We start from the raw sequence: 23,783 nt of genomic DNA, 5'->3' as shown, positions 1-23,783 counted from the left end.
GTTTTAAAAATATGTCTTAATGTGAACCACCAACATTTGCTCAAGTAACTCAGACAATGCTGTTCCTTATTTAGGTTGCAAAATTTCTTTTATCAGTCTGGCTTCAGTTTCTTTAGGCACAGAGAAAGTACTTCCTCCAAAGCGACTCCAAACGCATGCATTTCTTCTCAATATCACACTTTTTTCTGCTGACTTCAAATGTGGTCCACCTCAGGACAGGGGAGGGGAGTATCAAGGTTGAGGATGAACTTATATGTGATTCCCAGTTTTTCATGATCCTCCCTTTTTTGCTTTTAAAAACACAGTGAGTTAAAATACTGAATAGCAAGGTAAAAATGGAATAGTATCTAAGAATCAAAATGTATTACCCATTTCTATTATATCAAAATTTGTAGTCAGAATTGTCTTTATTGACTTTATTTTAGTTTTTGTACACAAAGAAAAATCATGTTCATATCCATCATGAACAAGAACTTAAAAAGGCAGAACTAGAAGACATGTGTCCTTCACCAAAGCAAAGCTGTGCTAAAGGTTCCAAACATTTCAATTTTTAAAATAAATATTTTCATTTTCCGATGTCTACTTTCATGTCTTCAGAGTGTCACAGGAAACTGAAGCTATCATGAATAACATTTTGTTTAGAGTCCCAGCTCACTGTGTTTGGTAACTGGCCATGCCATATCCAGCCTGGTTGGGAGGAGGTATTACAGGGGGAGGGGCTTGTCCTTGGGGAGGCTGAGCACCAAATCCACCCATCCAAGCAGCTGAAGGTGATTGACTTGGAAGAGAAAAAAAAAAAAAAAATTCAGCAAACACAAAGAAAAAATTATCTACATTAACACAAAAATCAAGCAGAGCCTAATCAAAGAATAGACAAAAATCAACATATCTACAACAAAGAGCAAAGAAACAAACGATACATACATCCACATCAGGAGTCTTAAATGTTTGCTAAGGTAACAACATAATGACTTCTCTGAAGAGTATCTCAAAACTGATTTTTTAAAAATGACAAATGATTTAACACATCAACATCATCTACCCATCATATACTATACACATGGTATATGAGTTTATAAGCAATTTTAAAAACACAAGTCCACACTGGAAAGAGAAGAAGGAATCAGTGAAAATAAAGGTCTGGGCTGGCCTAGGGGGAAAAAGGGCAAAAGGCCCACCCAATCTCTCAAGAAAGGAAAAAGGCAAAACTGCTTTTTATCAGATAAATCTCTGAGACTTCTCACACAAGTCAACAGGCATAAATCATTAAATTTCTTAACATATCTAGACAAAGATCTTTTCCATGCAAAAATAAACAAGTACATAAAATATTAGAAATGTAAATCAAATTCTGCCAACTGCTCATAGAGATAGTAGGACACACCAAATGTTACCCCAAACTTCCTTTCCATCTAGATAATAAAAAGCAAAATTTTAGCATCACAAATCACTTTTATAAGGTTTCTACAATGCTTACAATGCCACATAGCTAGCTCAACGTATTTAATTTAGATTCTCCCTAGGAAGACACACTTTTTAATTCCTTTTTTCAGAACCGAATCTGTTTCTATTCCGGAAAAACTCAAACAACTTACTCTACTCCAAATCCCTGTTGATTCCATGGTTGCCCGTATACTCCATAAGGCGGTACTTGCCACCCATTTGCCATATACTGTCCATACTGTTGTGGGTTTCCATAAACTTGGCTCCACTGGCCCCACTGACTATAGTCGACCTAGGAAAAAGCAAAGTACTATTTTAGGGAACAAGTAAGAAACACAGTATTTGAAGAAAGTGGGAGACAAGGAAGAGAAAAACTAAGTAAGCACCCTTATGTGAATAGGACTCTGTTATTTATCATTGTCTAAGATTATTGGGGTGGTGACACCTGTGAAAAGAAAGTATTAAGATTCAGTTAATACCGCAAAATAATCACTTTTGAAATAGCATTAATAAAATCAACTGAAAGCAGATATATGCTTTGTTTGTTTTTTTACAGTTTCTAAAGCTTTTATGTAGACATGTAAGATGGAAACCTTAAAAACTACTATGAAAAATCGAATTACCTGTTGAAAGTTTTTAGTCATATCAGGAGATTCTTTACCCCAATAGCATTTAACAACATGTCCTTCAATTGTAGTACCATTCACCGAAACAATGGCATGGGCTGCACTTTCATGGGTGGAAAATCTAAGAGAGGAAGAGAAGGAGGTTGTTTTTTATTTTTTTAAGACTTAACACAGTAAGTAATACATAACTCATTAGTTTATAACTATCAACTTGGTATTTTCCTAAAGTACGTCATGTAAATAAAGTTCTACATTGCAAAGTACTAAAATAACAGTACCTGAGGGGATCAAATAATATAACTGAAAGGAATGGATCAAATATAAAAGAAATAAAATTACAGGTAGAATTTTACCTGACAAATGAATAGCCCTTCTCTGGAAAAACTCTGATTTCCATAATTTGCCCAAATGGTGAAAATGTCTGTCTCATAAGCTGATCTGAAAAACAAAAACGTAGAAGTAAAGTATTTAAAGTTACTGTTATCAAGAAATTCCTACTAATAGCAATGAAGCACCATAGACACTGTACCTGTTAACCCAGAAGCAATTCCTCCACAGTACACAGTACAATTTTTTGGACTTGACTGGTTTACTACATCTTCAAATCTCAACTGCTTAGTGTTATCTATTTGCAGAAAGAAAACAAAAATGTTAATGGTTATACAGCATTATAAAACTGATTACTGTATACTTATACGCCTCACTGTGGGAGAAGTAGAATTTTTTTTGACACTATGATTTGACCTATAAAATCAGCTGGTTCACAGCTCCAAATATACTTGCAACAAAGCCCAGTTATTTTCAGACAATTAAATTCAAGATGAAAATGAGTCTTGCAACGCTAATAAATTTAAATTTTAAAAAATTAAGGCTAACTAATATATGATTTTGCTAAGTATCCATAATTCTAATGCAAAAAGTAGACACATCTTACTTTCTTGTGTACTTTTAGGTGCAGGTGGTTTACGAGTGGCCCAATTGGTTCTGATTTGACGACCACCCAACCACTGACCTCCCATATGCACAATTGCATTTTCTGCATCCTATAAACAAAAAGAGAAAAAAAGAGCAATTACAAACACAGAAAATAGTGGCATATAAGACCCAGTAAGATGAAATAAAATGCTGGCATCACTATATCCAATAAATCTTATCAGTTAGGATTCACTAAGCATCCTAAATGAATAAAACTAATTTCACAAGAAAAAATTACTCGAACTTTAGTGATTCATTAAAGTCATTTTTATTTATATATTTCAAAATGCCAGGACAGTATTTAAGCATCAAGAGAAATTTATCATTCAAAAAATACACAAGGGAAAATCACAGTCCCACTGATTACTCTGCCCCCTAAAAAAAAAAAGAGAAAGTTGTTTTCAAATATCTTAATTTTATGGTTGATTTGTAATAACTTTACTGAAGAACATATAAAGTCTTAATATTATGGTCTATATCACATACTCCTCAAAATCTACATTCTAATAGCAATGGATTATGACTACAACACAGGATTTAAAACTTAAGACAAAAGACTTCTGCATTATGACTTAGAATGCTGTAAAATGGCTGCCTATAAAGAGTTTAGATGATCAAAATCAATGTGAATTTACAATGAATCTAAGCAAAAATTACAACTCCTGCCCTTTATCTTACTGCTTCAATAAAATGTAAATAATTTAAGTTGCTGAAACTGTTCCAAAATGCTAATATCAAAGCCCATTTTATTTTATTATTTGATGTTACAGTTAATGCAAATGCTTAAGATATTTTGGCACCTCTTTCTTAAATACATGTAAAAATCAAGATGAATTACTTAAATTTCATCTGCTATAACCATTAACATCCCAGCTACAAAAATATGCATAATAAATATTTAAAACTAAGATTTTCATGGTTAAGACAAATTTAACTTTCCTCCAAATTCTGGTATCAGCTCATCTGCACTAGTTTTGTGCTTTACTGCTAACACATCTTACCGTTACCAATTCACAAATACAATTTTAATACTCTTCCTTATAATCAGCCTGTCTTTTCCCAGTTACTTCCAAGCTTAATGAAAAAAAAAAAAAAAAAGAACTATACCCTATTACTGAAACAGACAAAAATACTCATTAATTAATGACTAAATTGTGTATTAAACTTAAATTCAGCTGAAAGAACATACCAGTTTGTTATAAAAAGATACAAAGCCATAGCCTTTGGATTTTCCAGTTGCCATGTCTTTAACTACTCGGGCATCCCTGTGAAAAGAAGCACAGCTAAATGAGGGAAGTAAGAGACATCATCAAAATAAAAACTAAAAGGAACCACACACACTGTATTGTGAGCATTTTTTTAAATAAAATTCCAGTTAGCCCTAATTAACTATAGCCATTCCTGAACTCTCCCTAACGCTTCTTTACCTGTTAGAAAAAAGCAGTAGGACAAAAACATGTAATAAACATGCAACCTAATCACATAGCCTGTGCTTTCTAAACTAAATGCTCAAATTTGAAGATTAACAGGAACAATAGTTTCCTTTTCTAATATTCTATTGGCTAGTGTCCTCTAAGGTTTACTGGTTCTATAAATTACTGTAACAATGCTAACTACTTTACCATGCAATCTCTAAATAGTTAAATGTCTTCTGCCTAGTGATACAAAATATATGAAATATTAAAAAATTGAAAAAGAGGAAAAAATAGGAATTAAAAAGGCATACATGGCCTGTTAACAGATTTCTTTATTTTTCTTGGTCAATTCTCTACCATCATTTTGGAGTTTGGGCAGCTGTAAATTTTGAAAAATTGACATTTTCAGAAATTTAAGAAAGGAGAATAAAAAACTAACAACAATGCTAAGCACACCAGTACGAAAACAACAAATTTACACAGAAATTTTAGTGAGTAAGTTAAAATGATTGGAAATATAGAACTCCACTGAATATAGAATGTTAAAATGTAAATACTAAAATATGTATATATAAATAATGTATAATAAGAATAAATAGAAATGAGAAAAAAATCTACAACTGAGTTCCAGTGTGCACAGTTCCTTGCAGTTAGCCTTCAAGATCCTGTCCATTCTTATGAGCAATTCTGCAAAATAACCAGAATGCTATTACTTTTAATTGTGACTTGGACTTTAGAAAAACTGCAGGTCTCAGGTATAAATAAAGATTGAAAAACAGCAACCTGTATTATTTTTATACTGATTTTTAAAACAATACTACTTACCACATTTAGAGATTAAAAAGCAAAGCAAATATCAAAACAGAAAATTAAAAATTAAATCTTTCTATCAAATAAATTAAATCAATAGAACAACAAATTATAGAGAAATACTGTTGTTCAGTTGAAACATTATTTCTGTAAATTATACTAAAACGTTTAATTTAAATCTATAGGAAATACATAAAATAAAGTGATTTTAATCAGAAAGATAAACTGTGATAAACATTTTGTAGAACTAGTAATCACTTTTAATTTTCCAATATATTTGATCAAATAACATACAGTGAAATTTGAGCATAAACTTTGTTAAAAAAAAAAAAAAATCAAACCACAATTGGGCCCTAATTAGCAGAATCAAATACCACTAACAAACAAAATCTACTATTAATCTCACATTTATGGCTCAGACATTAAAACATTTTAATACTATAATAATGCTACTTTTCAACTAAAATATCAAAACACATTTACCATTATAATTAAGCATGTACATTTTCAATTTCATCACAATATACCCAAGGGTTTACCTACTTTCCCCCATTTATAAACTCCTTCTATAAAAGTTTAATACACAGTATAAATCACATTTATTTCTGGTTAACCCGTATCTTTAAACACCAAGTTTTGAAAACATTTGACAAATAGTCAGATTTTATAATAGGTTTTACCACCTAAACATCTGCTTTAAAGATAACAAACAGAATCACTTAAAATTTTTTTAACATGTTATACACAGGATTAGATGAAACAAGACCCCAAAACACTGAAATGACATTAACATTTTCAACAACATCTACTAATCAAAAAAACAAAACAAAACAAACAAACAAAAAAAATCACACTAACTAGGGAAACAAAATCTTAATTCTGATACAAGTTAATCATATACAATTTTGCCTATCACTATCGAGTATAGTATTGATTATGATACTTACGATATTTTACCAAAGGGGGCAAATGCTGATTTGATATCTTCTGTTGTAATTTCTGGACTCAAATCTCCAACAAAAACATGGAAGTGATCTGAAATCAAAGCATTTGGTAATCAAATACTTAAGTCAGTTACTAAACCTTTCTTAGGCAACACTAAGGGAAGAAAAAACCCTATTTCAGCTGGTAATGCTGCCAGGATAATTTCAGAACTCTTCCACAGTAAAATGCAGCAGGAGTACTTACTGGAAGTATCTTTTTTCTGGCTACTTGGTGTTGTTGCCCAGTTTACTTTGACCTCCTAAAAATAAAGATTATATTTAATACAATTATTAGGCATGTCATTATGAATCATAACACTTACCACTTATTAAATTACTTATCAAGCAGGATTATTTTGGTAAAGGCATTAGGCTGAATAAAAGCAAAACCATCACTTGGCAGAGCTGAGTTAAAAAAAAAAAAAAACTTGCTAGGAAAGAATGCAAACTAATTTGACATGCAAATATATACACTCATAAGGTGCCATCATTCTTAATCTTACCTTTCCCAAAATTTTTCTCCCATTCATAGCAGCTAATGCAGCAGCTGCATCTCTGTGTTCATAAAATTCCACAAAGCAATATGGGTCATTGCTTGTATGCTGCAAAACAGAAAATCCAACAGAAGAGTTGACCCTTCTGCTATCGGGTTGCTGAGAAGAAAATCCAGGAAAAAACATTACTGATAGCTAGGAATGTACACGGTCAGACTGCATAAGCTTATGAAAGCCTAACACTTTAAAAATAAGATTTACACCTACACCTGACTTTGCACCTCAGAATGCTGCTGTATTCAAACAGAACTATAAAGCAGTACAGAATCATGACTATCAGTATTAAATCAAAATACTGATTTCTAGTGCAGTATGCTAAATATAAAACAGAAGTTTATATTAGACCAAACAAAACCTGAAGTTCAGAATTGAGATAAAGACCACTCCTTACCACTGCTCTTCTCTCCCAACATTATTTTCAAAGGGATGAATTCTACTTATGCATCATAATCCTTCATTAACTGTATCCCATGACTATAAAAAAAATACAGAAATGAACCAACTTTACACTCCTGATCGAAACTAGGATTAGTACTGTATGTGATGAGATGAGATTATGTATTTCTTTTCTGGATAAGGAAGGAATGAGAATGAAAACAGAAAATTTTCAGATTTATAAACCAGCTATTGAAATGAATTCCCTATCTTTTAAAATCTTTAAAAGCACTGGAGGTTCTATACACTTTGAATCTGGTCTTCCAAAGATTAGAAAAATATAGTAGTGACCAAGAAAAAAATTTCTGAAAATGTGTCTGAATAAAATATTCCAAGACAAAGCTACAATTTTATATCACAAAAACACCAATATAAGAAGTCTTTACTAAATATATTCTACTATACTATACTTAACAGTAGTTGGCAAATAGATATTTATATATTCAATGCAAAATATCCTAAAAAAAAATTTAAAATGTAGAATTCCAGTTGCACTCACAAGGGATTAAAAATACCAGATAAAATAAAGCTCTTTTCAACAACCACTGTTTTTCATTCCAGGAAAGTTTTAGAAGAAAAATTCAAAATAAGACGTCTAAAACAATAGTGGTGAAGCAACCAGAAGGCAATTCCTTGAGGGAAAAGAAGTGTAATCATTAATAATGACAAGAAAACTATGGGCTCTCATACCAAATTAGATTGTTGTAGCCACATGAACACTGTTCTTATGAGGCAGAGAAAGGAAGTAGGGGAAAAGACGCCAAATAAAAATATGCACTCAAATTCCTCTCGTAAGAGTTAACATTTACCAGTAACATTCACTGAAAAAAGGATTTAAAGGTAAATAATAAGCTAAAACTGTGCTAATCAATTTTTCCTTCTACTCTTACTTCTGCCCTGATGATCTCTAAGGAAAACACTGGTACTGGAGCAAAACATACAGGAGTCCAATGGTAGAACTGATACCAACAGGCTTTTGTAAATGAGTCTGTTCATCCTTACTGACTTCAAATTTATCTAACAGTAGGCCAGATCCCATTCGATGTATGTACGTACGTATACACACACACACTCTCTCTCTCTCTCTCACATGACACTGCATTTCATCTAAGACACCATTGATTTTTGTCATATCCCAACTGTCAGATGTTAACAATGTTTAACATTTGCCTTAGAATTGATAATATACATTTATTATAGTACAGAAGGAAAGCTAGAATCTAAGATAAACAATAGTTAAAGTAAAAAATAATAAAATTAAGGGGGAAAAGGGACTGCTCATATACTAAAATGAAATTTAGGAAAGGAATGTAACAGTCTAGTAGAGTTCACACCCTTTGAAAGCCTCCCATTCACACCACCACCAAGGACACTCAACTATGTTCTTGGTGCTGACACTAATTTTTGTTGGATGAGATAAATATCAAGACAGAGAAATAAGAGATTTTACAACTATTTACAAATTCAAATGTAGGGTTATAGAATACAGATAAATTAGGAAAGTTCATTTCAAACCCCTCTACTCAAGTGGCTGATTGTGCACATGGGTTTTTTTAAAAAAATACCATTAAAATAAATTTATCAAAAGTTTCTCAAAAATTTTCTAGTGACTCCACTTTCTCACTTCAAATTTATCTAACTAGTAGTAGGCCAGATCCCATTCTCTCCTAAACCAACTCCAGTCAGCTCCCAACCCAACCAGGCCAAGGAAACTGTGTTGAGCTCACCAATGATTCTCTGCCACCTCTGTGATCACTTTTCTGTCCTCATCTTGACTTTCAAGCAGAATTCAAAACAGTTGACAACTCTCCTTCTGGTCTAAATCATCTCCTGTAGATCCCACCATAATTTCCTGGTTTTCCTGTTTCCTCACTGGAGGATCTTTCAGAAGCTCCTTTTTCCTCCTTAACTCAAACTATGAATGTCACTTAAGTGTTGAGATGCTCCAGGGCTGGAACCTAGGCTCCTCTTCTCTTCTCTATCAGCATTCTCTCTAGAGCTAGGAACTAGATCTTACCCAGTCCATGGCTTCAAATATCACTGCAAGTTTGTATCATCAATACCGGTCTCTCTAGAGTTCCAAAACAGTTTATCCAACTACCTACATACGATGTCCATTTATATGTCTAATGCACATCTTAAATTTAACATTGCCAGAACAGAACTTGATTCCCACCACTCCTCCTTCCCATCCTGTGCCTCATTCAGTTATGCCCATTTTAGCAAATAAACAGCATTACCACCCACACAACTGCAGACAAGAGTCTAAGCGGGCTTTCTTGATGTCCTCCTTTCCCTACATCCCACAGCCAATCCAGTTCTATTGATTCTACCTCCAAAATACATCCCAAATTTATCTACCTCTATTTCTATGCCCACCACTCTAAAGAACAAGCCTCCCACATCATCTCTTACCTAAACTAGTGAAATTAACCCACCTGGTTTCCCTCTCCTTCCACTCTTGCCCCCTACAATCCATTCTCCACACAAGTCATTTTCCACGTAGAGTAATCTTAAAGATGCAAATAAGATTACCTCATTACCCGGCTTAAAACCCCAGCTGCAATCAGAGTAAAATCCAAACACACTGTCACGGCCCTTACTGCTTTATGTGATTCGGAACCCTGCCTGCCTGCCTACCTCGTTATACTCATTTCCCACCATTTACCAGAATCCAGCCATTCTGGTTTTTGAATCCACAAACACATCAAGCTCATTACCAACTTAAGGCCTGTGACCTTGTGTTCCCTCTGTCTCCAGCTCTTAATGTAGATGGCACCATCTTGTTATTCCTGTCTCAGCTCGAAGAGGTGATTTTTGACAGTACTCATTATCACACTGGCCCCATACCAAACATCCATAGTCTAAGAAAGAATCACTTGATCTTTCAAAATTTAGTTGAGTCAGATGCCTGCTGATTAGAGATTTCTGGATCACAGACGACAGCAAAAACCCCAACATTTAATTAGGTAACTTAGTACGAATGACTGAAACTTCAGTTTCCGTCTCCTTAAAACCTTTATTATTACATTCAGAAAATAGATGCCAATTGAAGCAAGACATCTTCTCTCACCAAGCCTATATGGTACCAATATTCAAATCACCATCACAGAACCATTTTATTCTCTTCATAGCTCTTATCCCTACCCAGAATTATCTAGTTTACTTGTTTATTAACAATACTCTCACTAGTATGTGAGCTCATGGGAACCTCACTGGTCTAGCTCTGCATTATATCCCCAGTGCTTTGAATAGTGCCTAATACAAAGTAAGTTTCTGATTAATGAAAGAATGAATGAATAAATAATCAAAGACAGGAAGGAAAGAAGAGATAATATACCAGAACAGAATAATGATTATTATTAGTTAGAAAAAAAGATCAAAAGGCCAATTTGCTTTATAGGTTTTTAACTGTTCCCCTCTGTCTCAGAAGATAACAGAAATTCCTCAGCACAGAGTTTCTGGTCCCTGCTGAACACTCCTGCCTCAACTCCTGGCATCACTTAAGACTAATTCCACTTGAAACTCCAACCATATTATGATTTCTATCTTTCCCTCTCTTTATCTCACAAGTACTCCCACTCTCTATCTACCTGGCTGGATCAACATTCTTCTCTGGAATCCCTTCTTCCTCAAATTCCTACCCAGCCAGTTTCCATACTCTCCTTTTCAGTTTCAGACCAGGATTCAGTTTCATGAATCCCCATGAAGCTTCCCCTGACTAAGACTGCATGGCCCTATATGCTCCTTCCATGGCATTTACTATCCTCTACAATTAGTGCCCGTTAATGCCTCTGTCTCCCTCATTAGACTATAAAATTCTACGGGGACAGGAACTGTCTTATTCACCACTGTTTTCCTAGCACTTACCGTGGTATCTGGTATTCAGTAAACAGTCCAAAAAAAAGTGTTAATAAACAAACAGGAAGAGAACAAATCAAAACATGAGTCACTGGGCACAGCTACAGAGTCTTAACCAGGAAAGTATAAAAAAGTAAGAAAAAAAAAAAAAAGGAAAACAAAGTTATCCTAACAATTTAAATTTCTATCTACATAAAGCTGTTCAGTCAGTATTGACTAAAAGTTATCAAGAAGCACTATGTGTGGCACTATGTACATAGTAACCTAATGTTCTACATACACCAACTCCTGAACTTCAAATGTAACATTCTTACTGGAAATGTATGAAATACCATCTAGTTTTTCAACATTCTGAGATAAGCTCTAACAACTTTCTATAAGCAGAATCACTCAAAGATAACTACATCATGAAGAAGGACCATTTGAGAATAACAGCACAGAAACTTTGTCCTCTCAAAATAAATACCATTCTAAACCTAGTTTGTCAGCCAAATCAAGTCAGTCAACACAACAAACATGAATCTCTCCATCTAGTAACCTGAGGCTTGAGAAGATACTAACCAACTCACGTATTTCAAAATGTTCAACATCATGCTAACTGTCAGCACATGGAACCGGGAAGATCTTACCTCTGTTATCATTTTACAGCTTTTACAGGGTCCAATCTGACTGAATAACTGAAGAATAAGGACTTCTGTCACATCTCTGGAGAGGTTACCTACGTAACTGTACAGGAAGAAAAAAATACATTATCAGCAATTTTCCTTCATCTCTGGCTCTAAAGTGTTATCATTTACTCATTACCTTTTAGTTCATTTTAACTTCCTCCGTCTTCAATAAAATTTTTCCAATTAAGCCTGATCCTTTGAGTGTAAGATTAACTTTCATTGAGGAAAGCAATAATTGTTCTTAGGCCACTAAAGTATACTTCGAAAGACTTTAAGTATATAAAGAGCAAATCAATGTGACCTTGTATACCCCAAAAGCATAGTATTCTGTATCCTATATATTGTTTCTCATATTATTTGTCAGAATGAAAATAATAAAAATTTAAACCAGTCCCAAGATAACCACAATTTCTAGATATGAAACAATTCAAAATAATGTATAACACACACATAATACCATAAATATTAATTCATTAAAACACCTGATCATAGAGGGATATCAGACATAAGGTGAGTTTATCTTAGACCCACAACCAAAGCAATTACATGAACAAAGAATAGAATTAAAGCTACAGCAGAACACACAAGAGATTGAAGGGTTTTGTTCTGTCTTGCCAATAAGACTGTTACTGACAGTATGTCTTCATTGTTTTGTTTTAGGAGAGCAGGGTAAAATAATAAATGTTCCTAGTCTAAAATGCATCAGAATCAACAAAAATCTTTATGTAGATAACAAAGCAAATATAAAGATTTCTTCAGAAATGCAGAGAAAATTTAAGACAAATCTAGGTATACTTTTGACTATAACATATCCAAAGATTCAGGATTTTTTTTTAAGAAATTACAAATTGAATATATGTATTTTATATAAGAAATTTAAAATACAGGTAAGTTTAAAAGAAAAGACCACCACCGCCCAGAGATTATCACCTTGGTTTCTTTTGCACCATGGACCTATCTTAACTTAGCTTAACAAATTTCCGAGCTTTTGAGTCTTTCTGGTACTCAGCATGTAATTCCTAAAACTCACATCTGTTATGATACTCATAAACCAATAATACGTGCAAAATTTAACATAGTTTCTTCCGGAAAGTAAAAGAACATAAGTTTTACTTTCCTAACTATAATATGCAACATCTGGAAACAGTGTACTGAGACCAAATAAGCCTCGCACCTATGGTTGTCATAGTTTAAGATAGGACACTCTGAATGGGAAAAATAGACTGCGAAAAGTAAAGTTAGATGTCAAAAAAAAAGAAAAACCTGATTAAGAATGAATAGCAATTTTCTTGTTCAGCTAAGAATTTCATTGCAATGGGTGCCAATAACTTTAATATGCTCTAAAACTAAAACATAAGTCCGATGTCTCTTAAATGGAAGACTAAACCAGTGACTAACTGGTTTAGGTCCACTATGCCACTAAGTATGTTATATTTAAAGTAGAGCAGACCCATGCAGTGACATACTTTTTCCAGCAGTAGTGAAAGGTTATAGGCTTATGAGCTAGCCAGGAAATTGCCTTCTTCTTTTTTTTTTTTTTTTTTTAACTCATAGTGGTTTGTGAGCCTGAATCATTGGAATTTCTTTTTGTATACGAGGTAGGCCTGTCTATAAAGAAAATGAACAGTGACCTTAAGTGTTAATACTCATCTAACCTAAACTGTTAGTTAATTCATTTCTAAGACAATAGGGGTGGATAAAACTGATTTTCTGATTTTCACACATCAAAGCTAACCAGTAACTAAGTTAAAATAGAATCATCACTTTAATGTAACACATTTTAAATGATTTAAATAATTTTAAATTTATGTAACTGTTTCAGCACTGTTTTTTGTTTTTTTGTTTTTTTCAGGAAAAACTGCCTGGGCATTAATTACCTTCCTTCCATACCTAATGGTCACAATTAAAGCTGTTACTGTTTCATAGGATTTTTATTCCAAGTCAACCTATTTCCAATCAATTACAGATTTTGAAGAATTTCTATAAGCACAGTCAGATACATTAATTTAAATTTCAAGCACTGATAACAAAGTAAAATGTTAATCTAAGTTTAGAATGTCATGATATACTTAGAGAAAAAGTCCAGTTTTAAGGTTTCCTTTTTTCAAATATCTCCACTAAAAGTTCAGTAGTAAAGCAGAAAGTTTCAAAAACTAATATAAAAATAGCCTTTCATAACAACATGTAGAATATCTTCATTTACCAGGATAAAAATTATATAATTCACTATATAACTTCACCTCAATTTTACCCAAATCTCAGACTCCTTTTTCCTTTACTCATAGTTCTGTAATTCTTCCATCTACATTTGCCTTCATTCATCATAATACTTAACACAGAAACATTTTATAGCTTTAAAAATATTGTAGCATATACAGCTTAAGTACCTTTACATTATAATAAAATTATCCATCCCAAAATAAATGCTAACAAAAATATTTAAGACAAATGTTCAATGCTCCACCTGGTAAAAACACCATTTCTTGGTAGTACACTGAAATATTATCTTTTTTCTTTCTAAAGCATATGTAGTTTCTACACTTCACTTTCTTTCTGCTCTGGTTATGAAGTAGTCAATGTATTTTAAAAGTTCCAAGGGTTTAAATATATAATTTCTACTTGAAGAACATGTACAAAATAACAGAAAAAGACAAATGGCTCAAATTCTTGTATTGAGGTCAATTCAAAGAGTAAACAGGGAATTCCAAAGCGATATTTAACTCAAGGAGGGTTGGGGGAAGCATACCATAGGTCTGTTTTGTCTTCTAAAAACAGGAACTATAGAAACTAAACCATTAAAAACAGAAAATGATGCCTTTATCCCTAACATTAGGGTTAAAATTAAATTTGAGACTAGAACTTGGCAGTTTCACAGTAGGCAAAAGTTCACATTGCCAAACTACTTCCTATGCCCAACTGGGCAGAATTTTAAGTTAAGAACATCATGCCTTTCAAAAAACTAATCACACTTTTCAGCACTGAATATGCTCTCACTCTGAAAAGATCCGCCCTATAAAGGCTGAAATTACCAGCACTTTTACACAAGATACCATGGCTAAATATCTATAAAAGTAACATTTGTGCTTTTGTTCTTGCAAGTTCCTATATAAGAGGAGATTTTGCAACAATATCCTTCAATGAACTGATCAATTTGTCAGTATTTCATTTTAGGAAGGAGGCAGGGTGGATGAAAGGTGCAGGAGGCACAAGTGAACTAACCGACTATATAAGGAATATCAACACACATGCACATACATTTTAAAGAAATAGAGACTATGATTAAGCTGAATGAGGGGCTTTAATTACAGCCACTACACAGTTAAATCCATGGTATAGCTAATCAATTTTATAACGGGATTTAATAGTATTTACTTCTGCTACTGTCCTTAGATATTCAGATTATACTCAAAATCCATGGTTTATTTTCTCCTTTTGACTGAGTACCTATCAGGAAGAAAACAGCCTTAAAGACAGCACTGCATAACATGGTATAATCCCAGATCCACAATTCCTCATTTCGGTGCACTGAACAGATGAAGGAAATAAATTAAATTACCACAGGACACCATTACAGGTTAATGCTGTTTAGCAGGCTCAGGTTCAGGTATACCATGGACCAAATCACTGCAGTCAAAGCTACCTGCCACACAAATCTGTAACGTGGGTCCTACAAGGTAGTGGTGGCAGGTAGTCCACCAGTGACACCAGCGTTACACACCATGATCTCATTTGGTTTTTTTAAGATCTCAAGTTACTTAATATATATTACCACCACCCCCCACAGCAAAATGTCAAACGAGAACAAAAAACATCAGAAAACAGAACTTCAAAGCAACTATAGGACAAACTTAAGGCTCAACATCAAAGCAAATCTATACTACTTAAATACCATCAAATAAATTAGTAATACTGTAGGTAATGAATATTTAAAGACCTACCTAGGCTATAAACACCATATTGTTTTCTGATGATAGAACCATATGTCTTAGCTTGTGTGTGTCTGCAGGAAAAAAACCTCACTAGTAACACACAGGCATTTTAAGGAAACAGTTCAAAATAAGCTTTGTTAAGAGTACATTCTTTTAAAACATACTAGTCACTTAAAAGCCTAATCCACAGATCACAATGTAAAATAAAAGTATCTCCATAAATAAACAAAAACCCTAGATATCAACCTCTAAAGTCACCTTCAAAGTTTTCATCATGTTACTTGTATCTAAAAGAACCCTTTGAGAAAAAACTCATAAAATGAATTTTTAAATTATGCATTATTTTTATTAAAGTCTGACAAAACCCAATTGTGAAACATTTGCTTTTATGTCAAAATTTTACACTTGAAGGTTTAAAAAAATATATAAATATCAACAGACTGCACCACATATGACAGTCATATCTGCTTATAATTTAAATCATACAGGACTTTTTAAAAAACAGACTTAATGCTAATTTAATGAAAAGAATTTATAATCATTGTAAAATATTTGAGTACCTCTTACGTTCCAGGCAGTGACCTAAGTGCTGCAGGGGTAAGACCTAGGAAGATGCAGCAGTCCTTGTCTAAAAAAAAACCCTTCCCATGGAGAAGAGCAGGAGGAGGAAAAAGGAAGACAGAACAGTAAACATGGACTGACATACAGGTACAATGAAGCTCAAGATGTTTCTTTATTTATATGCACACACGTCACATTTTTAGACAACTGCAAACATAGACAACTTAAGTCTCAAAGAACAGGAGACTAGAGAAGGTAGAGATAAAAAAATAAGTGGCAAAGAAGTTAGCTTATTAGTTTATGGTCCAAGGTCTGATGGAGATGAAGACAAGGCAGATGCAAAGATAGTTATATGAATTAAAGATAATGAAATAGCACAACAAAAACCAGGAATTCTTCTTCATAAGGAATAGACAGATAATAAGAAACGTGCCATAAAAATTTACCAATTATTCAGTAGCTACTATGATGCAATGATGACATTTCAGATTTTTAAATACAATATAACTTTTATCTTTTTTAAATACATGCTAGCTAGGCTCTAAATCCAGCTTTCCCAAATTCTTCCATCAAAAACCAGGTTGCTAACTACCCATTCTTGGCTTCAACAGATGTTAGAGGACAAATTTCAAGTTTGTCCCAGTTCTCTCTTTTCTGGAAAAGAGAGTAGAAATGGAAGACTGCACAAAGCATAACTGCAAAACTTCTAAGCAGGGTTTTTATTCAAGCAGTTGATGTGCTTAAGTTGGACTCAAATACTCAAAACAGGATAGCAGATACTCTAGTGAGATACTAGAGAAATAGGAATTAAAAAGTGCAACCCTGCCCCACCAAGAAAACAAAAACCCAAACTTGTATCAATATTTAACATAGGTATCTATCTTCTTTACAGAGCAAACTTTCTTTGATAGGAGTAAAGAGATGAGAAACGAGTCAAACTTCCTGAGTACCCATTCACTTTCATTTATTCCCCAAAAAGTAATTTCCCCATCAGATTGCAGAGCCAAGTGAACTATGATCATATCAATACCAGGCAGGGGCAACAGAAAACAAAGCAACAATCTGACTGCCTCCTTGTACTCGAGGCAGGTGTGCTGAGCTTCAAGAGGCTAGGAAAATGCAAGGTGCCCAACTTAAACATTTAATTAAAATTACTCACACTTAAAAAAATCAGGAGGAAAAAAAAAGGAGTGCTACACTATTTGGAAAGGAATGCAAATGCTGAATCATCACTCTTCATTAGGAAAGGAAGGAAACTCGAATAAGCAGCTGGAAGATGAAATTCATTCATTACATTGGGCTTCAGGGTAAAGAGCAATACAGCAAGATGGAAGAAAAAGCGCTCAAAAGATGTACATCGAATAGCTGATAAAAACATCATTTTATCCAACTCTGAAGGTCTTGACGCACAAACAGAATAGGAGGAGATAACACTAACAGAGCAAAAGCACTTAAACAACTAGTTGTCAGTTTAGCGTAGATAGCGCTCAAACCAAACTTCGTCATCCAAGAAGGGAAAGATGCTCCCGCCGCAAGAGGCATCCCTTTTGCACTTCAAAAGTAGCGGGCGCTAGGCGAGTGTTTTCTGACAGCGTGGGCGGGGGCACGTGGGACAGAGAGAGTAGGGGCTTGAGTGGCGGAGAGTGTCCGGCTTCCTGGGAGAGCTTATCTTGGAAGAGCCGGGAGCGACTGGAGCTGGGGACGTGGAGGGCGTGAGTGCTAATTTCTCGCGGCCCGCAAGGGATGTGACTGCGGTCCCACCCCCAGTCCCACCCCCACCAGGCCCAGCCCCTATGGGGACCGCCAGCTCCCGGCCCAGCCCAGGGCCCCAAAAGCAGAGGGGGAGGAGGAGCTCTCCAAGGCCTGACAGCCTCTGCCGTGGGGAAACGCGGCTTAGCAAGGGGGTGCAAACAAGGGAGCGAGAGAAAAAGGTCGAAACAAGCCCCGGACCCCAGGAAGTGACTGTGTTTGGGGGAAGGGAGGGCTTCCTTCCCAAGGAAAAAGGGACAGATGAGGAATGCACTTCGCGTCCGTGCCACCCAGACCAGGGAACCGACAAGAGCCCCGGCTTCGACCTCGCTCTCCTGCTCCCTCCCACAGCGTCCCGCGATGCCCGGGCCTCTCGGCGCCTGGCACCCCCCCCGTCTCGGTACTCACAGAGTCCGGGGCTGCCCGTCGTCTTCCATCATGGTGGGTGCGACGGAGCGATCCCGGGACAAGGGGGAGGGCAGGGCTGGGGAGGGGAGGGGGTGGGGAGGAAGGGGAGGGGGGCTCCGGGCACCGGCTGGGGACAGAGGAAAAGGCACCGAACCCTGCTCGCGGGCTCTCTCCCCCCAGCCCGCTCCGGACACTGCGCTCCAACCGGGAGGAGCAGGAGGAGGAGGAGGAGGATGAACAAAATGGCCGCCGCCACCAGCCAGGCAGGAAACGGGGCAGAGCGCAGGCGCGGCCCGCCAGGTCACCGCTCAGGCCAGCCGCGACGGCCTGAAAAGGGAATAACTGAGTGGGGAGGAAAACGGACCGCTGAGGAAACCCTGTGACCAGTCACGACGGATCACGTCGTCGCTGTGTGCCGGCTGGCTGGCGAAGCCTGGCCAGCTCAAGAAGAGATCGAGTAAAAAGAGAACCGCCGCGCAGCTGAAGTCTCTGGGAATTGTGGTCCTGGAAATGAGAGAGGGAAGCACTTCCCCCAGAGGACTTCTGGGAATTGTAGTCCAAAGGAGACGGCCGGCGCCCTCGCCAGGCAGGGACGCGAAGAAGAGACTTCTGGGTAGTGTAGTCGTACGTGAGACGTGCAGCGACCAGGAAGTCGGCATGCTGGGACGGGAGAGGGAGAATAAACGCGACGTTAAAAGGCGGGGAAACGAGGTTGGAAAAAGCTCTGTCGGGAAAGTAGACTACAAGTCCCAGAGTGCCTCGCGCTGGGGGCTGTCCTAGGATTGCTCCAGGCATTTTTACAGCACTTCGGTTGGCTCAGCCTGAGCTGCTGCTCCGCCTCCGTCCAGCCCGAGAGCGGTTTCTTCAACTGCGGCTAAGGCAGGGCTCTGGCTCCGCGTGGTGTTCGAGTCAGCAGGCCTTTCTGGCCGTCCTCTATAAGACAAAACGGCCCGGCCACGGTCATCAACCGCCGCCCCGCGCGACAGGCGGAGGTTCTGGGGCGGCCCTCGGGCTGGCGCTGAGCTGAAGATGCGCTCGCCGGGGTCCTCCGGCTTTCCAACGGCCGACCGCGTCCTTTGGGCACGTTTTCCCGCAGATAGGTATTCTATCCTAGGTAGGCTGCTTGTAGATTGCTTTACAAGTTTCAAAGGTTTCCCCATCCGTTGTCTCATCGGATAAGGGGATTAGAAGAGCAGCCCTTTACCAGTCAGTGTAAGGGAGGTGATGATGCCCTCCTACACTATTATTTAGTTATTAGAATGAAAAATATTTCGGGAAGAGAGACGTGTAGAGACTTAAGGTTGTGTTTATAGACTTCCATCGTAGAGACGGAGAATGAAGTCTTGCTCGGACATATGGGAAACCATGTTCAAACTGGCTCCTTAAGACCTTGTAGAATTTGTTTTTTCACCCGCAAGAGTTCACGGTGCGCTTTAACCGCCCCCTCTAAGCACCTTTAGGAGAACTTGATTGAGTTTGTACCTGCTTTTGTAGCTCAGTGAAGGCTGAGGGTGAGAAAAGATTTTTCAGCCTGTTGCCGGGGCTTATGGGTCCCAGTTAACCAGTACCTTGCGAATTGGTTCTACAAACACCGCCCCTGAATCTTAATCCTGTAAGGGGAATGCAGCAAAAGTGTTGTGAGGGCAATAACTGGAGGGGGGTGGGGGTGGTGGTCGGATTTCGACCAGGAAGGCTTAGTAGAGGCCATGACGAGGAAGTTGAGCCCCATGAGTCACTGGGAACAGCAAAAGAGCACGGATCCATGGTTAAAATGTATGGGTTTGGAGTAAGGAGGAGTAGGGGAAGGCATGGAGTAGGGGTCTTGAGAGCTAAGTTAGAGGAGTGGACAGGAGCCTTATAGAACCACATTGTTAAGGACTGATACCAGGCCGAGGAGCTTGGGCTTTATCTTCCAGTCAGTGAGGGCTTTTTTTTTCCCCCCTTTAACTGGACCTGGGTATAGAACTGTATTTATCATAATCCGGTTCATCACGGATCCATGCCTGGCCCCCTGTATTAATTCCTGTTGTTGCTGTGACAAACTTAGTGGCTTAAAACAACAGGAATGTATTAACTTACAGTTCTGGAGGTCAGAAGTCCAAAATAAGTTTCACTGAACTAAAGCAAAGGTGTTGGCATGGCTGGTTCCTTCTGAAGTCTAGGGGAGATTGGGTTTCCTGCCTTTTCCAGCTTCTAGAAGCTGCCTGCATTCCTTAGCTTTTGGCCCTTTCATCTTCAAAAACAGCAGCATGGCATCTTCTTTCCTCTCTGACCTCTGTCTGCCACTGTCCTTACATTTCTTTCTGACTGATCTTCCTTCCACCCTCTTTGAGTTACAAGGACCCTTTCTGATTACATTGGGCCAGGATAATCTCATTTCAAGACCCTTAATCACATCAGCAAAATCCTTTTTACTCTAACATAACATATTCACTGATTCTGGGGATTAAGACATAGACATCTTTGGTGGGCCATTATTCAGCCTATCACACCCACCTTTATTAGTTTAGTTACTTTCAAAAATGTAGCAATAGCTGTGAGCCCTCCAAACCTGAAAAAGTTATTAGGACAGCAATTTACGTCTAACTCTTTGGTTTGCCTCACACACAGGCTTACTCATCCCCCTGCCTCCCTCACCTGGGTTAATCATCATCCTGAATCCTGAATTTACCATTTCTTGTTTTCCTTTTTTACAAAGTTTTTATTCCAAATACACATCTACTCTTACTCATACCTATACATATTTCCAAAAAGTGTGTGTATATACACGTATTTTTGATTTGCATTTAGTCTAATGAAAAGAACATCCCCACTACTTAGCTATTAGAATGGCTAAAATCCAAAACACTGATACCACCAAATGCTGGTGAGGATGTAAAACTACAGGTTCACTACTGGTGGGAGTGCAAAATGGCACAACTACTTTGGAAGACAATTTGGCAATTTACAAAGCTAATCATATAGCTTCTAGGTACCTCAAATGAGTTGAAAATTTATGTCCACACAAAAACTTGCACATGAATGTTTACAGCAGGTAGATTCATAATTATCAAAAATTGGAAGCAACCAAGATATCTTTCAATAAATGAATGGACAAACTGTAGTACATCCAGACAATGGAATAGTATTCAGTGGCAGAAGAAAATGAGCTGTCAAGCCACAAAAAAGATATGGAGGAATCTTAAATGCATATTGCTAAGTGAAAGAAGCCAGTCTGAAGAGGCTACATACTGTATGATTGCAACTGTATGACACACCAGGAAAGGCAAAAACTATGGAGACGGTTAAAAGGTGAATGGTTGCTGGAGGTGGCGATGAATGGGTGGAGCACAGAGCATTTTTACAGTGGTGAAACTCTTCTGTGTGGTACTCTAATGGTGGATCCCATTGAATGTATAACACAAAGAGGAAATCCTAATGTGAATTACGAACTTTAGTTAATAATAATGTATCAACATTGGTCCATCGTTTGCAACAAATGTACCACATAAATGCAGGATAGTAATTACAGGGAAAACTATATACACAGGTAGGGAGAGGATGTATCTGAACTTTGTACATGCTGCATAATTTTTCTATAAACCTGAAACTGCTCTAAAAATAAAATGTTACAAAGGGAAAAAATATGCCTTTGTATCCTGTTGGAATTTTTTCACCCAGTGTAAGAAGTGCAAGATTCAGCCATATTTTATGTATTTAGTTCACTCATTTTCACTATTGTGTGATATTCCACTGTGTGAACATAACAACGCTTTGTGATTTCTCATTAATGGACATTTGAGTTGCTTCCAGGTTTTTACTATGGTGAGCAGTGCTGCTGTGAACATTCTTGTACTCATCTGTTCTAGATGTGCAAGAGTTTTCCTTGGTCTATTCGAGTTTATACCTAAAAGTAGAATTGTTGAGACACAGGTATATGAGTATTCAGCTTTAGAAGATAATGTCAAACTTTTTTTTTAAGCAGATACGTAGATTTGCATGCTCATTGGCACTACGTAGGAGGGCTTATGAGTGGATCCACATCTTCAACATTTGCTTTTGTGAGACTTTTTACATTTTTATCAATCAAAGTGTCAGTTCAGTGTGGTCTTAATTTGCATTTACCTAATCAGTAAGATGGAGCATCTCTTTGTATTGTATTAGCCATGTGTGTTTCCTCTTCTGAAAAATGCCTGTTGATATCTTTTGCCTATTTTTCTATTGGGTTATATGTGTTCTCATTTATTTTAAGAATTCTTAATGCTAATTTTTTCTCGGCTATGTATATTGCAAATATCTTCTCCCAGTTTGTAACTTGTCTGTCTCTTTAAATGCCTTCAATGAACAAAAGTGCTTAATTTTAAAGTGGTCAAATTTTAAAGTGTGTGTGTCTTATTTACTATTTCCCTACCTCAAGGTCTAAATTATAGACTCTAAAAGATACTCATCCATAGAGACTACTAAAAGGTTTAAAATTCACTATTTGAAATTTAAGTCATTAATCTACCTGGAGTTAAATTTTACACAAATGTGAGTAGGGATCCAATTTCATATTTGTCCACGTGTAGCAGGGTAACCCCAGCAGTTGTGAGCATTGTAGGGATGACAGGTTTCAGACTCAGACAGCTTCTGGGACATAATTTCAGTAGTCCAATAAGAGTTACAGACTGAGTGGATTCAGGCAGTAGCAATGAACAAAGACAAAGCTTTGGGTACAAGATCACGGGGAGGCAGAAAGATGGGAGCAAGGAAGAACTGAGTTTAACTCCCATGTTAATGGCTTGGCTGTCTGCCCAGATTGCGGGTTCTTTCACTGAGTCAGGAAATACAGGAAGAAGAGCAGGTTTTAGGGAAAGTTAGTTTGGTTTCGTGCCCTTGCAGATTGCCCACGTATTTAAAGCTACCCAGTGTTCAAATGGATAGAGAAGTCTAGAACTCATGTAGGGACCCAGATTGGCTTTGGGAGTAATAAATGTGAAGGTGTAACTGAAGTCTTAGTGTGAGAGAAAGTATCGCCTGGGAAGAGTGTGGAAGATAGGAGGGCGGAGAATATGAGGGGATGCTAACACAACAAAAGAAATCAGAGGATGAGGAACTACCAAAAAATAATAATAATAATAATAATACGGAACAATCAAAAGGAAAGGCTACTATTCAAAACCTATTAGGATGGCTAATATCAGAAATGTAAAAACAAACAAAAAACAAAGCCAAAAAGTAGCAAGTGTTGGTGAGGATGTGGAGAAATTGGAACCCTTGTGCAGTGTTGATGGGAATGTAAAATGGTGTAGCCACCATGGAAGACAGTATGGCAGTTCCTCAAAATTAAAAACAGAATTACCATATAATCCAGCAATTCCTCTTTTGAATGTTGACTGCAAGGAACT

The 23,783-nt window shown here is 36.9% G+C and overlaps 1 protein-coding gene across 6 annotated transcripts; it reads right to left on the bottom strand.

Moving 5' to 3' along the window:
* Positions 1-401: 401 nt before the first annotated feature.
* On the bottom strand, positions 402-18,910 carry TIAL1 (TIA1 cytotoxic granule associated RNA binding protein like 1). 6 transcript variants are annotated; one of them, XM_074373541.1, is made up of 12 exons: positions 18,418-18,910; positions 11,732-11,828; positions 6,756-6,905; positions 6,458-6,512; positions 6,217-6,304; positions 4,234-4,309; positions 3,004-3,112; positions 2,599-2,694; positions 2,423-2,507; positions 2,067-2,190; positions 1,596-1,735; positions 402-778 (listed from the first exon to the last, which is right to left on the bottom strand). In XM_074373541.1, exons 1-12 carry the CDS (start codon positions 18,447-18,449, stop codon positions 652-654), a joined length of 1,179 nt encoding a protein of 392 aa, XP_074229642.1. In that variant the 5' UTR covers positions 18,450-18,910; the 3' UTR covers positions 402-651. The 6 variants fall into 6 exon arrangements, with proteins under 6 accessions (XP_074229642.1, XP_074229643.1, XP_010968176.2 ...); XM_074373542.1 differs by having other exon boundaries at positions 6,756-6,854; positions 18,418-18,909; XM_010969874.3 differs by lacking the exon at positions 18,418-18,910 and adding an exon at positions 15,709-15,756 and having other exon boundaries at positions 6,756-6,854.
* Positions 18,911-23,783: the final 4,873 nt, after the last annotated feature.

This window comes from Camelus bactrianus, chromosome 11 (genome assembly GCF_048773025.1).
Source record: "Camelus bactrianus isolate YW-2024 breed Bactrian camel chromosome 11, ASM4877302v1, whole genome shotgun sequence".
NCBI lineage: Eukaryota > Metazoa > Chordata > Mammalia > Artiodactyla > Camelidae > Camelus > Camelus bactrianus.
The sequence above is the reverse complement of the archived record's forward strand: the minus strand, read 5'-3'. Positions and strand labels throughout refer to the sequence as shown.